At 48.3% G+C, this 14,062-nt stretch overlaps 1 protein-coding gene across 12 annotated transcripts in view; it reads left to right on the forward strand.

The window, feature by feature from the left end:
- The window catches only part of ZNF185 (zinc finger protein 185 with LIM domain), a 75,530-nt gene that overhangs the window by 55,892 nt on the left and 5,576 nt on the right, over positions 1 to 14,062 (forward strand). For 11 of the 12 annotated variants that reach the window (XM_016944473.2, XM_063804736.1, XM_016944478.2 and 8 more), the window contains 4 exons: positions 5,844 to 6,041; positions 9,987 to 10,097; positions 11,595 to 11,675; positions 13,338 to 13,409. In XM_016944473.2, coding sequence (XP_016799962.1) covers positions 5,844 to 6,041; positions 9,987 to 10,097; positions 11,595 to 11,675; positions 13,338 to 13,409 — 462 coding nt within the window. The remainder of the gene's footprint in view (positions 1 to 5,843; positions 6,042 to 9,986; positions 10,098 to 11,594; positions 11,676 to 13,337; positions 13,410 to 14,062) is intronic. The other variant, XM_016944482.2, reaches the window with a different exon arrangement.

Raw genomic sequence — 14,062 nt, forward strand, 5'->3', positions numbered from 1 at the left:
CTCAGCCTTCTGAGTAGCTGGAATTACAGGCGTGCGCCACCATGCCCAGCTAATTTTTCAATTTTTAATAGAGATGGGGTTTCGCCATGCTGGCCAGGCTGGTCTTGAACTCCTGACCCCAAGTGATTCACCCGCCTTGGCCTCTCAAAGTGCTGGGATTACAGGTGTGAGCCACCGTGCCCGACCAATACTTTATTTAAAAAGACTATTGCAATAGGGACAATGCTGCAACCTCAGGACTTGCAAACATCACAAAATAATACAAAAAACATCACAAAATAATACAAAAAAAAAGCCTTCTTTTTTCAGTAGGGAGTAGTAAGCACAGCTAGCAGCTCAGCTACTTTCAAGGGCCAGTGGGCAAGCAAAGGGGAACCTGTTTGGCATGATTTGACCAGAAATGTGTTTCCCTGTGGTCAGCCGGTTCTCAGGAGAAGCTGCTAAGTGGGGCATGTTCTGCATTGCAGCACTTACTTAACCAGGAGCAAGCAAAGTTCAGGCCCTGTGGGGAGGACAGAAGCCTGCCTAACATTCTGTCAAGGCAAAGGAGAGGGTAAAAAGCAGACAGCTGTGAACACTTGATCATCCTCCAGGCAATAATCCATTCTGGGTTTCTGGCTTAAGACTCTTGAGAAACAAGGGGAAACAACTGGTAGGAGCAGCAGGCTCACCTATATGTAGTTCCGTGAGGTAGCCTTATGGACTTCTGCCACCTTCCAAAACTCAGCATGTCCCAAACCATCTTTATCAACACAGCTTCTCACCAAAAACAACCAAATAAAACAAATTAACTAATGTACTAATTCTGCATCTCCCCCTGTGTTGTTCATCTCAAAAAACTGTTATCACCTCATTGACTCAGACTCTCAACCAGCGAGGTAGAAGAAATGTTTGGGGGCATGTTAAATGTAACACCTATGAGACATGTAAGAGGTGAGGTGCAGGACGCAGGTACATGGTGATAAAAGAAAAACCTCAGCCGGATTAAATTTAAAGGAGTTTCATTGAGCAATGAACTATTTGTGAATCGGGCAGCCCCCAGAATCACAGCAGATTCAGAGACTCCAGCGCAGCTACATGGTGGAAAATTTATAGATTAAAAAAAAGGTGGAGGGGGGGAAATGACGTACAGAAATTGGAAGTGAGGTACAGAACGGCTGGATTGGTTACAGGTTGGGGGTATGCCTTATTTGAACACAGTTTGAACACTCACCAGTGTATGAATGGTTGAAGTATGGCCGCTGGGATTGGCCAAGACTTAGCTATTGTTACAGGTACACACTCCTAAGTTAGGTTTTCAATTTTGTCTGCCTCTAGGTTACAGTTTATTGACAAAGACTCAAATATAGAACTATGGAGTCCTTCTCAGGCCGTATTTAATTTGCTTTAACAATTCCCCCTTTTTGGTCATTTTCTCAACTTTGAGAGATTGACAAAAACCTTAGTTATTGATATCACTATTACCCTTGTAAATGTACTTATATGGTCTTGAAACCCACTGGGAAACAGGAGGACAGTGGGTTTTGTAAGGAGAGAATAAGGACTGAGTAGAAGGTACCTCTTTATGCTAGAATGTTCAGTTTACAGGACAAAAACAAAACCTGGTCTGTTTTAAGAACTATTTGTTTCCTTAAAGTCTTAGTTTGATTATGTTACATTTAGCATGAGCAACTCCATTTTGTTTGGTTTGGTCTGTTGGGTCCTAGTGCATGAGCTCAGTACACAACAATGGCTTGCCAGAATTTTGTTTAAAAAATTCCCCCTGGCTGGGCGTGGTGGCTCATGCCTGTAATCCCAGCACTTAGGGAGGCTGAGGCGGGCGGATCACGAGCTCAGGAGATCGAGACCATCATGGCCAACATGGTGAAACCCCGTCTCTACTAAAAATACAAAAATTAGCCGGGCGTGGTGGCATGCGCCTGTAATCCCAGCTACTCGGGAGGCTGAGGCAAGAGAATCACTTGAACCTGGCAGTCAGAGGTTGCAGTGAGCCAAGATCACGCCACTGCACTCCAGCCTGGTGACAGAGCGAGACTCCACCTAAAAAAAAAAAAAAAAATTTCCCCTTATTGGCCAGGTTCTCACTTAGGTGAGAGTGTGACCAAAACTTAGGGCCTTAGCACCACTTTTAGTTACCTAGTTACCATCATTTTAGGTTTTCCAGTCTCAGCATGTCATTCATAGGTTATGATGTCCTCATAATCATACATTTCAATCAGTTTTGTTATTCCAGTTGAAGAGAGACCATTTGACATTTCAGAGATGGCTGCATGCAAACATTTGAAACCTTTGAGAGAATACAGTGCACTGGGGAGACTACTATGACTATCAGTAGGATAATACCCAGAGTTTGGAGTATGCTGTTTACCTGAGGTCCCCATAAAACAAACCGCCTAAATTAAATAAAATAAAGAATGAGCTAGACGAAGAGTCTACTCACTTCACTAAGTGATCTTTTCATTAATCCTGTATGACTTAATTTTTACAATCTGCACTTGATATACATATTAGAATTTTAGAAACCCCATATAATTTTGGAATATATATTAATATCATTCACTAAAAATATACCCTGAAGATTAAACATTATTTTTATTGGCCAAGCGCGGTGGCTTACGCCTGTAATCCCAGCACTTTCGGAGGCCGAGGCAGGCGGATCACCTGAGGTCAGGAGTTCAAGAGCAGCCTGGCCAACATGGTGAAACCCTGTCTCCACTAAAAATAGAAAAATTAGCCAGGCATGGTGGCATGCACCTGTAATCCCAGCTCCTCGGGAGGCTAAGACTGGAGAATCGCCTGAACCCAGGAGGTGGAGGTTGCAGTGAGCAGAGATCATGCCATTGCACTCCAGCCTGGGCAACGAGGGCAAAACTCAGTCTCAAAACAAAACAAAACAAAACAGTATTTTTATTTTGACAATGCCTCCCATGATTTTTATACCAAATAAGCCAAATGTCACTGTTGCATTAGTGCATTATCGATGTCAAACCCAATTCTTAAATAAAACCTTATAGACAAATGTATTCAATCTTAATCAGTTTGAACATAAGGTAAGAATTTTATAAACCTTTTATAACCCTTTACAATTTTTGTTAAAGAGCAGATTAGTGCTCTAAGAAAACCTGTTGTGCTTTTATGTCCGTGTTCAATTTATGGAAAAACCGAATAATACCCTTTTAAATTTAGTATTTTCATACATATAATTTTTAACAAGGTTAATTTTTTTTTTTTTTTTTTTGAGACGGAGTCTTGCTCTGTCGCCTAGGCTGACGGTGGCATGATCTCGGCTCACTGCAACCTCTGTCTCCCCAGTTCAAGCAGTTCTCCTGCCTCAGCCTCTGGAGCAGCTGGGACTACAGGCGTGTGCCACCATGTCTGGCTATTTTTTTTTTTTGTATGTTAGTAGAGAGGGGGTTTCATCATGTTGGCCAGGCTGGTCTCGAACTCCCAGGTGCTCAAAGGAAAATTTAAGACAGTCCATGGAGGAGAAAGGTATAGACAAGGTCATGCAGATATTAAACCAGAAAGGACTTATTTCCTAAGCCAGGAATCGAACCCAGACTGCCACTGTGAAAGGGCAAAACCTTAACTACTGAGCCCAGAAGGAGTCTAGAGTAGTTAATTTTGAGCTTGCAAAGGCTTTTAACTACTCAAGATAATTTTTAGAACTAACTATGATATGAACCCTAAAATTCCTGTTCCCTGGAAGGTAGAGACAAGGAGAAAGTACTGCCACATGGTTACAAGGTCAAGCTCCCAAGGACATAAAACAGGATGGCGACCTTGTCCAGTTTTTTGTTTGTTTCAGGGACCTGCAGCAAAGTTTGTCACTGACCAGCTTGCTGGGCCATCTTGAGCAGCAAGCTTATGGGGGCCCAAGCCCATGTTTTATCCTAAGGTACCCCTCGACACAGAAAAACGACTTTATAGCACAAAATATACCAGATTGACTACAGCTTAAGACTAGCCAGCCTCAGAATTCCTTTTTGCATTAATTAAAATTTTACAGAGGAGATAAACAGTGATTTTACAATCAGTTTGCACAGAGAGAGAGAAGCCTGAAATCTGACTGGGAAGAGATATTTACCCTTTTGCTGGCATGCCAGGCTTCTGGGCTCCCTTTCCCTGAGTGGCCCTGGTGATCTGGCTCTCTGCACCATTGCCCCGGGAGCCAAGCCACAACACAAAAGAATTTTTTTTTTAAATGCACTTCAGTGTGTTGTTGTTCATTTGGAATGTTCCACTGTAAGTTATCTTTCGTAAGATGTCACCATTTCTGTAAGAATTTGCTGCCTCCCGGGCGTAATGTGTAAGCCAGAAGGAACTCAGTTTTCCAGAAGCAATTAATAGGTTCCATGGAATGTTGATGGTAAGAAAGGAAGGAAAAGGTGACAAGAGTGAGCGTAGACAGCTCTTTCTAAGGAGTTTGGCTGCTGGAAGGGGAAGAGAAGCAGCTGGGGTTAGGTGGGAGGAACTAAGTTTAGAGACGCTAAAAGTGTATGTAGCAGGAGTCACCTGATCAGGTTGAGCTGCAGCAGCAACAAGGAAGTTCCATTTTGACTACTATTAGTTGCAAATTGGACCCTTATGTCAACTTTTTCATCTGTAAAAAAAGGGATGGCCAGGCACGGTGGCTCACGCCTGTAATCCCAGCAGTTTGAGAGGCCGAGGCGGGCGGATTGCCTGAGTTCAGGAGTTCACAACCAGCCTGGCCAACAAGGTGAAGCCCCGTCTCTACTAAAATACAAAGAATTAGCCACGCGTGGCAGCGGGCGCCTGTAGTCCCAGAATCTCTGGAACCCGGGAGGCGGAGGTTGCAGTGAGTCGAGATCACACCACTGCACTCCAGCCTGGGCGACAGACCGAAACTCCGTCTCAAAAAAAAAAGGGGGGGTAGGGGATGAAAATGCTATTGCTTTCCAGGAATAGCTATGACTACTTCCAATAAAGAAGACAAGAAGATTCCACATGTGAAAACTACGCGGTCACAACGATAAGTGGGCGGGTGCACGCACGCGCGCTGAGATCGTGCGTGCACAGGCCGGGGTGCGGCCGGCGTGAGTACGCCTGCGCGTGCCGCCATTTCCTGCAGCCGCAGACTCTGCCCGCGGTGTTCGCCGAGAAATGAGACGATCAACAAAGAAAATGGTTGTTTTGGGCGAGATCGACCGTGGAGAGGCTTTTTCTGCAGCAGTCCCGGTTCCTGCCACCAGATGGCGCTCGAGGATCACAAATGGGTCTAGGGTTCTCATAATGGCCCCGCCTAAGAAATTTTGGATTCTCCTGGCCCTTCCCCCCTTTGTGGGGTCAACAGCGGATTTGGGAATCTGGTGACCAACACGTGCGCACTCCCCTACCCTTGCCCCTACCGAGCCCTCCAGGGTAGCTTGGGGGAGAAGCTCCTCCCTAGACTGCCGGGTATTTGATGAGCCTGGCCAGCGCACAGGTCTTGAGCACCATGGTCAGGGAAGAAGGCTGAATGGCTTAGGTCTTCCTAGAGAGGCCGGAGGCGGGAAAGAACTGGAGAAAGGAGAGATGGCAGTGGGAAGATGGGGACAAGAATACCAGTGTGTTTCCAGCCAGAAGACTATGTCTTTTAACACCTCATTGAAGTCGTCAGGTGACTTTGCCCTTGTCAGAAAGGAGCAGCACTGCTGGGGTCCTACTGAGGAGGAGACTGACTGCTCCTTGGGGTGGGGGTTGTGCCTCCTTCCTGTCTGCCCCACCCTTGGGGAGATGAGTCCCTCCAAGTCCACGAGACATGACAGCCAGCCTACCTGCCATGGGAGAACAAAGTCTAGTCTCAGGGCACTCACTTCATAAGGGGTCTTATTCTTCCTCAGCGTGTTGGCTGATTTTGAGGGGAAGGATGTGGCCACCAAGGTCGGAGAGGCCTGGCAGGACAGGCCTGGAGCCCCAAGAGGTGGCCAAGGAGACCCAGCTGTACCCACTCAGCAACCTGCAGATCCCAGCACCCCAGAACAGCAGAACAGCCCCAGCGGATCTGAGCAATTCGTCAGACGAGAGAGCTGCACCAGCAGGTAAGAGCCAAACTGCACTGGGACCTTACCTGCTAGAGCCAGTGTTTTTGTCCAGGGCAGTAACCCAGGACAAACCCCCACACACTAGGCATGCCTGTTTATCCTCTGCAGGTGAGTGTGGTTAGGAGCCAGAGGGAAGGAGAGAAACCAGCATCTCAGGGGTAGATATTCATGGGTTTCAGCTTGGAGCCATAGCATCAAATCTGTTAGACTAAGTCTGGCACAGAAAGGATGCACAGAGAACCAGGTTGTCTGGCAGCCAGTTCGAACCTGGAAACCTGGGTCAGGGGAGGGATATAGGTTGCTTTTTCTGTCAATGGAGATGGAAACTCTCTGAGCAAGGTGTGCCATGGTGTGGATGTGATTCACTGCCAGAAATAACAACTGTACCAGTTGGATGAGCTCTTCCACTGCCATCAGCACTGGGATGGCCATGGATTTGGGCAGTAATGTAGCTCCACAGTGCTGACTCAGGGTTGCTCATTGATTGCAAGAAGTTGGCAGCAGTAGCCTGAGGAAACAGGGGCTCTGAATTTTCTGAGAGAGACCAAGAACCAAGGAACAGCCAGGTACTAGGGAACAGACAACACCAGATGCTTGTGCTTTTCTGTGAGCAGCTCAGGTCTCCCAAAGTGGTAGTTTCCTGGCTTCTGGCCTTTGTAGATCAGTGTGGATCCACACCCAATTGTGATGTTTGTGGTAGCTGTAAGAACTTTCCCAATTTTGAAATCCTAGGTGACTTGTAGCATATTTTTTCACATTTGAAAATAATTGAGTTTTGAAAATGTTTTTACAGGCAATCTAGTATCAGATTTTATATCATCCTGAAACATTCTGTCAATTGCCATTTCCAAAAATCCATGGAAAGCTGGAGTTGTTGAACTGGAAACAGTGTGGTCTCAGGAAGTGCTTCACAGCCATTGCAACATGAGCAGGGCCTAGAGGGCAGGAGAGAATGCCATGATTTGATGACATTTTACCCATTCCTGCCAGGTGAACTTCATCTCCCTCTCTATGACAGAATTTTCTGGCTCTCACATCCAGCTTTGGTCACTGGGAACCCACCTATTGGCTCTTGCACTGGCAGGACATGTGGTAGAGGCTTCCAGTTCGAGGCAGGACTGGCTGCATTTTCAAGATGTCCTTATTTCTGGTATTTTGTGGTGATCGTCCTGTCCACTTAACTGATTTTGACCCATTGCCTTGCTGTGATCTCTGTGCTCTCTCTGTCTCCCAGTTCCAGTTCATTCCCTTGACCAGCTTCCAGTCTTTCCTCATCTTGTCCCTGCCAATGAAGTATTCTGGCTCTGCCTTCACTCTCCTGCCATGATCCATTGCTTTGATAGGGTGGCTTCAGGAACAGGGTGAGGAGAGGGCTGTGCTAGCTTTATCTTGCCAAGGAACTCAGCAAAGAAAATTTTTGCTGACCTCTTGCATTCCTCAGCCTCGCTCTGGTCTCTCAAACCTAACACATGGGATGCATGCCAGCAGCCAGCCTCAGTTTCCCTCTGGTCCTTTTCTGTGTGAGGCCAGAGGTCCTTGCTTTATCACTGCCTGGAGCTGCAGTTGATGATGGTGAAAGAAGGTGCACGTGTCTTTTGAGAGCTCCCTTTGTTCCCCAGAGATTTTTTTTTCCCAAAGTGGCCATGAGTTTGGGAATAACCAGGAGCCATGAGCCGCCGGCTAGAGATGCTGCATACTAAGAGCCTCCTGTGAGCAGCCATGTACACAGTGAACACGATGGCTAAGGCCCCATCCAGCCGCCCTCAAAGAGCACATAGTCCACTAAGGAATAAGCATGATCGTAATAACCATTAGCACCTGCTGTGTGCTGAGAATGCGCAGGCACTGTTCTCCATGCCTTATGTGGACTCACTCATTTAATTCTCACACCAACTCAAGGAGGTGCTTTTATTATGGAGAAACTGAGGCAGATGGAGGTTAAGTAATTTGCTGGCAGTTTTGCAGCCAGGAAGTGGCCTAACCGAGATTAGAATCCAGACAGAGTTCAGAGCCTGTACTGTTCATCGCTGTGGCATCCATACTGCCCCTCCATTTGTGATAAGCCCAGGAAGGAAAGAAACCAGGTGCTCTGATGGAGAGGGGTTAGAGCAAGGATGGTTAGGGAAAGCTTTTCTATCGAGGAGGAGACAGTTCGGCTGAGACCTGAAACATCTGGAGGAGCCTGACTTCCAAAGAACCTGGGGAGAGGCATTGTGGACAAAGAAGATAGGGAGGAGGGCCTGAACAATGAGCCCTGTGCTTGGAGGGTACGGGGTGAGGTGAGCAGGGGGCAGGAGCTGGGCCCTGTAGGGTCTTGTAGGTGAGGGAGAGGAGGCTATTGGGAGGGCTCCTATTGCTCACATTGCAGTCCTGGGGGGATGCCCAGGGGATTTTTTCTTTTTTTTAAGAGGCGGTGTTTCACTGTGTTACCCAGGTTGTTTTTGAATTCCTGGCCTCAAGTGATCTTCCTGCCTCAGCTTCCCAAGTAGCTCCAGGGAATTTCTGTTTTACCTTGCCTCTTCAGTTGCGCCGTCCCCTTCAGTATTCTGCTGACATGGATCACAGGATACCAGACACCTGGTAGTTGTTCAGTCAGTAGGAGGTCTTCCTTCCTTCCTCTTAGAATCAATCCTTTTCTCACTCGTTGGCTCTGCATTTTATCCCCCGTGTATCTTTTCAGATTTTTGTGGGGCCTCCTCTCCCATCCAGTCCACCTTCTCCAGTCTCTATGGTATATTTCTTTGTCATAGGGTGAAGCAGGAACAGGTACAGGATGATTGGGTACACTGAGGTGAGGTAGGAGGGCAGGCCCTCAGGAAGGGCTTCCCAGAGGAGGAGGTGATATTGTCTGCAAAGGCATATGAGAGCCTGGAAGTCCAGGGGAACTGCAGGCTGGTCTGTACGGCTTGAGTGGCACGTGATACAGTTTGAGACTATGAGGCGAGAGAGCTAGGCAGATGCTAGACCATGATTGTTCTTCCCTTTCCCCACTCTTCAACTAGTTGTAATCTTAGGCATTGGATTCTCTGGCAAGGGGACAATACCCAGTAGCCTGGGCCAGATGGAGGCAGCCATATCTGGAGTATGATCTGAGCCACAGCATGTTGGAGAAAAGCCAGAATCAGCCCAGGGCAGTGTGCACCCATAGTGCTGGCCTCAGGCCTTTGGAGGGTGAGCAGACTTAAGTTGGAAGGTGCAAACAAGTGGTCAGTGGTGCTGCCCAACATCATGCCCTGAACTGCAGTTGACAGCTACGGCAGCTTTGGTAATGAGGCTCATAGCCTGGGGGCAGGCAGAGTGAGAGCCAATATGGGCTTGGCCAGAGAAAAGCCCTTTTGGGCTGCCGAGGAGGTTGGATTCCAGGCCAAGGGCCATATCTGGCAGCTGAAGTGTGGAGGTTCAGAAAAACTTCGACACCGGTCAGTTTCCCGCCTCTGCTGGGAATGAGGTGCATCTGACTTTCCTCCTCAATGATGCCTAATTTCATTTGGTCCTCTGCCCCTTGGCCTTGTGTTCTCTAGAGAGTTCCCTGCAGGGTGGCAGAAGGAGCTGATCCTAGTAAGGGACCGTCCCATCCAGTGAGGAGGTGAGCTGGGCTGTGTCTTCCCCTTCTGCACCCTCCTGACTGTCACATCCCCGGGAGCCCCATGATTCCACTCTAACTGAGTGAATCACAGAGGCCAAGGCCCTTGGCTGCAGTCAGGAGTACTGAGTGGACACTGGAAGACTGGGGTCTTGCTACCGACTCACGATGTGACCTGGGACATGTCTCAACTCACCTAGCCTGGGTTTGCTTATCTGTAAAGTGAGAAGTTCCATTTGTTGGTCTTGGAGGAAGCTTCAAGAGCAGTGCTCAAGGGTTAGGCTCAGAAAAGCCTGTTTGACCCTGGAAGGTGTCAGCTCCCAGGTTGATGTGCCCACCCCTCCCTTTATTTCTTTCAGGGTGAGGAGCCCCTCGAGCTGCATGGTCACTGTTACTGTCACTGCCACATCTGAGCAGCCTCACATTTATATTCCAGCCCCCGCAAGTGAATTGGACTCCAGCTCTACCACGTAAGAAGGGCTATCTAGCAACCTGGGAGATGTTCCTCCGCCACTTCCTCCTTGGCGGTAAAGGACTTGGCTTTTGTTCCATGTTGCTTCCCGTTTAGTGCCTTCCCCAGTTTCTAGCAGGCCATTAGCCAAGGGGCCACACAGGACAGTGTTAGTCCCCTAATATAAACTCCCATCTACCGGGCCTAGACATTCCCACACCTCCTTTTTCCTATCTCTGTAAGAGGCTGCAGTGGTACTTCCTAGTGCACTAGTGGATGTGGCTCTGCCATTCATGGGTCCATGCCTGGGAAGCCAGCTCCAGTCCGTGAAGGCCGGGCCTGTGAGGGCATTCCTGTGTTGCTGTAAAGGAATACCTGAGGCTGGGACATTTATAAAGGAAAGAGGTTTAATTGGCTCACAGTTTGGCAGGCTGCACAAGCATGGCACCAACAGCTGCTTGGCTTCTGGCAAAGGCCTCAGGAAGCTTATAATCATGGTGGAAGCCGAAGTGGGAGCAGGACCATCACATGGCACGAGCAGGAACAAGAGTGAGGAAGGGGAGGGCCCGGACTTTGAAACAACCAGATCTTGTGTGAACTAACTGAATGAGAACTCACTTTTCACTAAGGGGATGGTGCTAGCTGTTCATGAGGGATCCCCCCATGATCCCGTCACCTCCCTCCAAGCCCCACCTCCAACACTGGGAATCACATTTCAACATGAGGTTTGTCTGTCTCTGTCACATGCCCGCTGCTTCACCTGCATTCCTGGCCACCTGTCAGGGTGCAGGAAGGGATGTCACTGCAGGAAGGCTGCTCAGTGAGGTGTGTGTGTTGGGGGTGGGAGGGGGGCATATCCAAGGGGGCTTCTGCAGACATCAGGTCAGCAGGCTGGAGTGTGCAGCATGGAAATGGGGGAAAATTTGGGGCCATCCTGAGCCCAGCATGATGCAGACCTTGTTTCCAGTCGGGCAGAGGCCAGTCCAGGATGAGGCAACCTCTAGGCCTCTGGACCCTAGGAGTGAGAATGGAGAGGTTAGATGTGAGGTGGAGATTGCACAGTAGCTGGGTACCTTCTGGGAAGTGCTGAGTGGTAAAGACTGACAGTGTAGGATTAAGGCTTGGAGGATATCTTGGTTGTGGGTAGAGGGGAAAGACGACGCAGCCCTAAAGTAGGGGTGGAAAGCCCACAGGACTGAAGTGTAGAAGTATAGAAGCCTGGGGAGAAGATGGGGTCACCGAGGTCTGCATGGAGGAGGACAGCACATTGTCATTGGTTGCAGGAAGCCCCTTTCTGGGGCCCTCAGTCCAAACACAACAAGAGACGCTCATGGCCTGGGATTGTAGTCTGAGTCCACAGCAGTGCCAGTGCCTTTATCCTGGGCCTTCCCATGAGCTCTTTCACTTCCTTCAAACCAGGCTGGGTCTCCCCAGCCCTGAACCACTCCTGTGGGCCAGGCCTGGTTCCCTGGAATCTTCTGGTGTACCTCTGATTTCTTCTGTGCTCCTTCTACAGCAAAGGGATTCTCTTCGTGAAGGAGTACGTGAATGCTAGTGAAGTGTCTTCTGGGAAGCCAGTATCTGCACGCTATAGCAAGTAAGAGCGGGTCCCAAACCCTTCCATGTCGACCTTCTCCTGCCGGCTCCCATATTCTCATCCCTGCATTTCCAGTTCCTTGTCCAGGGCTTGGCTCAGAGTAGCTTCGGGGTAGTTGTCGAGTGGATGAGTGATGTAGTTGCCCTCTGATGGGATTGATGCATTTTCTACTGAACTGGGCACCTTTGGGTTTTCCCTTCTGGTGAATTCATCCTGCACACCATTTTCACTGCCATTCTGTTCTGCTTATCTTTGTTATTTTATTTTGTAAAATGCTGAGAGCACACCTCTTGACAGAGGTGGCAGAGCCCTAGGGACCAACTAGCTCATCCTATTTCTTTTCAGATCACAGAGCTCTTCTCTTCTGCCCTCATGTTCTTTTCTGTCATGCCAGGCTGCCTCATTTGAACACACATGTGACTGCAGTTCCTGATACATGTGTGGCTTTGCTTTTTAATTTTAATTAATTAGTTAATTAATTTTAATTAATTTTTTTTTGAGATGGAGTCTTGCTCTGTTGCCCAGGCTGGAGTGCAGTGGCGCCATCTCAGCTCACCGCAACCTCTGCCTCCTGGGTTCAGGCAATTCTCCTGCCTTAGCCTCCCTAGTAGCTGGGATTACAGGCGCCCACCACCATGCCCAGCTAGTTTTTGTATTTTAGTAGAGATGAAGATGTATTTTAGTAGAGATGAAGTTTCACCATGTTGGCCAGGCTGGTCTCGAATTCCTGACCTCAAGCAATCCACCTGCCTCGGCCTCCCCTTTTCATTGATCATCTCTTCATTTTCTTGCTTTGTGATGCCATGTGGAGGGGTACTTCCATGTCACCTCGGTGTATTGCTACCTACCACACTGAGGTGAGGTCCCTTAGAATGTTTCTTATGACATGTCATCTCACTGGAGGATTTTAGCAATAGAGAGGAGCATCCTGGCCTTATTTCAGGATTGGGCCTCTGGGGCTTCTGGACTGGCTTTTATTGGTGCTGTGGAATGATGAGCATGGCTGTGGGGGTCAAGTTCAAGCCCCAGCTCAGGCCCCCCTGTTAGGATCACTTCGGACAAGATGTTCAACCTCTCTGAGCTTTGCTTTCACCATCTGTAGGCCCTTAGGGTGGTTTTTCTCAACAGCTTATTGAGTTATAATTCACCCTTTAAAGTGTACAGTCCCGAGGTTTTGGTACATTCACAGAGTTATGCAAACATCATTATCCAATTCTGGAACACCTTTGTCTCCCCAAAAAGAAACTCCAAACCCGTCTGCACCCCCTAATTCTACCCCATAACTCAAGCACAGGTATTATACCAGAATGATCCCTTCTTTCTTCTCATTCCCAGTATCTGATTTCTGCTGAGTGGGCTCCTGGTGACTGTCACATTATATCATAGATGGGGAGGAAAGCTCTGCTGTTTTCCCACTGGTCAGTGGGGTCCCCTTGGCATATACAACCTCAGGAATCCTAGCCACCCAGCCCCGATCATCTCCCTCATTGTGAAAGGTCTCCTTTGCCCCCCCATAGAAGGGCCCTGTGGCACCAAGTCATGGATGACGACTGGCATCGTAGTTATGTCTCAGCTTGTGGCCAAAGGTTAATTAGAAAATTAACTATGATAGTGATTTGGCTCTCATCTCTGCCCTCCTCTCCCCTATCAAACTCCCTGCAGCGTCAGCAGCATTGAGGACTCATTCGCCATGGAGAAGAAGCCTCCATGTGGCAGCACTCCATACTCTGAGAGGTATGTTGACTTTCTTAGCACGGAGCTTGCACTTCTACAGAGGAGAATCAGGGAAGGGAGAGTTCCTGCTGAGTCTGTTTGCTTTTGTCTTCTGCTTTGCAGCCTCCAATCCATTTGCAGAAAGGTGAAGGACACTACCGTAGGGTGGTGCTTCCCTTGTTGGGATATCACACTTGTGACAACTAAAGCCTTTGAATTGAGCTAAGACTAGAGGGTAGATACCAACGGTGACTGAGAAGGGAAGTGGTGGCATCTGACAACCCAGAGGACTCGTGTCAGCAGGAGGGGCCCTTCAGATTAGAACCTAATCAATCACTTCATAACCAGAAGTAAAAATAAAATGACTGCAAAAGAGAGGAGTGGGCAGAGAAGGAAGAAAAATGGGCTGCTGGCATCAAGAAGCCAGAAAGACACACAAAGCCAAGAATGCCCAGTGCTGTGGAGCCACCAAATTGAAAGCAGGGGCAGAGAACACCTTGTTCAGCAGTTTTGAAAGCTGTCACTAGATGATGGCACAGTCACTAGACAGTCTTAATGACAAAGAAATCTTATGTTCAGATTCTTGGAATGGGGAGAAGAGAGTCTCAGAGATTGAGTTCACTCAGGCTTCTGTGAAGAAAATGGAATAAATAGCCTTCAGTCCACAATAAGCA

The sequence above is a fragment of the Pan troglodytes genome, chromosome X (genome assembly GCF_028858775.2).
Source record: "Pan troglodytes isolate AG18354 chromosome X, NHGRI_mPanTro3-v2.0_pri, whole genome shotgun sequence".
Lineage (NCBI taxonomy): Eukaryota > Metazoa > Chordata > Mammalia > Primates > Hominidae > Pan > Pan troglodytes.